At 46.0% G+C, this 2,735-nt stretch overlaps 1 protein-coding gene across 1 annotated transcript; it reads right to left on the bottom strand.

Annotated features, from left to right (window-relative positions):
- Positions 1 to 289: 289 nt before the first annotated feature.
- Positions 290 to 2,735, bottom strand: LOC118344027 (uncharacterized protein K02A2.6-like). The gene is made up of 4 exons (XM_035683764.1): positions 2,445 to 2,735; positions 2,027 to 2,336; positions 645 to 1,918; positions 290 to 382 (listed from the first exon to the last, which is right to left on the bottom strand). The coding sequence occupies exons 1-4, from the start codon at positions 2,733 to 2,735 to the stop codon at positions 290 to 292; spliced, it is 1,968 nt and encodes a 655-aa protein (XP_035539657.1).

Genomic DNA, 2,735 nt, shown 5'->3' with positions numbered 1-2,735 from the left:
TACAGATAATGCCGCCAAATCTTAAGAGCAAAAACTATTGTCGCCAACTCCAAATCGTGCGTGGGATAATTCCTTTCATGAATCTTCAGCTGACGAGATGCATAAGCAACAACCCGTCCCTCTTGCATAAGAATGCATCCCAACCCAAATTTGGATGCATCACTAAAAATCACAAATGGCTTGTGTGGCTCCGGAAGTGCCAAAACAGGTGCCATTGTCAACCTTCTCTTCAACTCTTGAAAACTTCTCTCACATTTGTCAGACCATACAAACTCAGTATTCTTCCTAGTCAAGGCAGTGAGAGGTCCTGATAGTCGAGAAAAACCTTCCACAAATCTTCGATAGTAACCGGCAAGTCCCAAGAAACTTTGTATCTCACGAACTGTTGAAGGGCGAGGCCATGACAAAATAGCTTCTACTTTACTAGGATCTACAGCCACCCCTTCTTGAGAAATCACATGTCCAAGAAACTTAACTTCTTCTAACCAAAATTCACACTTGCTCAACTTAGCGTACAATTGATGCTCTCTTAATTTCCCAAGTGCCAGACGAAGGTGACAAGCATGCTCTTCCAAATCTCGGGAATAAATTAGAATGTCATCAAGAAACACCACCACAAAATAATCCAAAAATGGTCGAAACACCTGATTCATTAAATCCATAAAAGCGGCAGGAGCATTCGCTAACCCAAAAGACATCACTTTAAATTCATAATGCCCATACCTCGTCCTGAAAGTAGTCTTGGGCACGTCCTTATCCCTTATCCTCAGCTGATAGTACCCTGATCTCAAGTCAATCTTCGAAAAGACAGCTGCTCCCTGAAGCTGGTCAAACAGATCATCAATTCTAGGAAGAGGGTACTTGTTCTTGATAGTCACCTTGTTAAGCTCCCGATAGTCTATACACATTCTGAGAGTACCATCTTTCTTCTTGACAAACAAAACAGGCGCTCCCCAAGGCGAAGTACTAGGCTGAATAAATCCTTTGTCAACCAATTCTTGCAATTGAGTCTTCAACTCTTTTAACTCGGCCGGTGCCATGCGGTAAGGAGCCTTATGCACAGGAGCCACCCTAGGTTCCAGTTCAATAACAAATTCCATATCGCGAACGGGAGGCAATCCAGGTAACTCGTCCACGAACACATCGGGAAATTCTTCCACCACTGGAATATCCGCTAAAGATTTCTTCTCAGATGGTGTAGACACGACTTGGAGCAAAAAAGCATCTGCCCCACAAGCTATATCTCTCATAGCTTGAATTGCTGATATAATTGATGGTCTTGCCTTCAACTTGCTTCCCACGAATTCCAAATAATCCCCATCTGAGAGTTGAAAACCAATTACTCGACTTCTACAATCAATATTTGCAGAATATCGATACAGCCAATCCATTCCCAAAATTATATCAAATCCAAGCAACTTGAATACGATCAAATCTGCGTCCAATGTCCTCCCACCAAAATCCAAAGGACAGCCTAAAGCAACTTTGGAGCACCATACCATCTCACCATTTGGAAGAGACACTAACAGAGATTGTGATAAAGGCTCCGTGACTAGATTACACATCTGAGCAAAAGTGGCAGACACAAAATATTGGGACGCCCCAGAATCAAACAAAGTACATGCATAGAAATCATATAGACGAACTCTACCAGTAATCACCCCAGCGTCGTGGGTCTCTGGAGCATCATAATCCACATCGCCATGAGTCACTACATAGACCTGGGCTTGTACCAACTGTCTCTGGTTGCCCCTTCCACCTCGTCGACCTCCTCGTCCTCCTTGACCTCCATGAACTAGACTGGGACACTCCCGAGCAAAGTGACCCGGCTGGCCACATCTATAACACTGAATTCCCCTTTGACCACAATCGCCCTCACGGGCTCTATTGCATCTAGGGCACACTGGAGTCCGACATCCTGCACGAACACCGGAGGTTGTCTGAGAACGGGCCCCAGTCCTCTGAACAAACTTCTGCGGCGATCCAGAACTACTTCCTTCACCTACATAACTCCGCCTTTTCTAACCCGGAGGGGAGCCCACTACAAAGCTATTCTCTCGTTCTGCGATACTGGCCAAGTCCACCAACTTCTGAAATTCCATAATCTGAAGACAAGCCACTTGTCTGCGTACTTCGGGGCGCAGACCCTCCATGAAACGCTCAACCTGCAACTCTTCGGTGGCAATAAGGTGAGGAGCGAACCGTCCAAGCTCCATAAATTTCCTTGCATATTGCTCAACAGTTATGCCTCCTTGAACCAAATTATTGAACTCTCGAGCCTTTTGTCGTCTCACCGAAACAGGGAAGTATCGATCATCAAATTCTTTCTTAAACCGCTACCAAGACACAGCAGCCAAGGATCCTAACTCCATTTCTAAGAGTGGCCGCTTGGTCTCCCACCAGTTTGCTGCTTCACCCTGCAGCATATAGCTTGCATATAAAACCATCTGGGCCTCAGTACACCCATAGACTTCAAAGGTTCTTTCAAGATCTAGAATCCACCTCCTAGCTCGCATTGGATCCTCCTCCCCATAAAAGGCAGGAGTCCTATGAGCCAAGAAGCGCTCATAGGTGCACCCCACTTGGACCGCTCTATTTGGATCTCCTTGCGGCGGTCGAAAATTCTGCTGGAGGAACTCTGTCATCCTATTCAACGCCCTCGCAATGGCATAATTTCCATCACCCCTGGGTAGCTCATCCTCGGGCACATCAGCTTGCCATCTTGGTCTCACCAT

The sequence above is a fragment of the Juglans regia genome, chromosome 12 (genome assembly GCF_001411555.2).
Source record: "Juglans regia cultivar Chandler chromosome 12, Walnut 2.0, whole genome shotgun sequence".
NCBI lineage: Eukaryota > Viridiplantae > Streptophyta > Magnoliopsida > Fagales > Juglandaceae > Juglans > Juglans regia.
The sequence above is the reverse complement of the archived record's forward strand: the minus strand, read 5'-3'. Positions and strand labels throughout refer to the sequence as shown.

Excerpts from the sequence above, each read along its gene's own strand:
- LOC118344027 (XM_035683764.1), bottom strand. The coding sequence starts at position 2,735 with ATGGTGAGACCAAGATGGCAAGCTGATGTGCCCGAGGATGAGCTACCC. Across the intron at positions 2,337-2,444 it reads GGTGTACTGAGGCCCAGATG|CGGTTTAAGAAAGAATTTGA; the intron begins GTTTTATATGCA and ends GTGTCTTGGTAG. Across the intron at positions 1,919-2,026 it reads TGTAGTGGGCTCCCCTCCGG|GATGTCGGACTCCAGTGTGC; the intron begins GTTAGAAAAGGC and ends GTGTTCGTGCAG.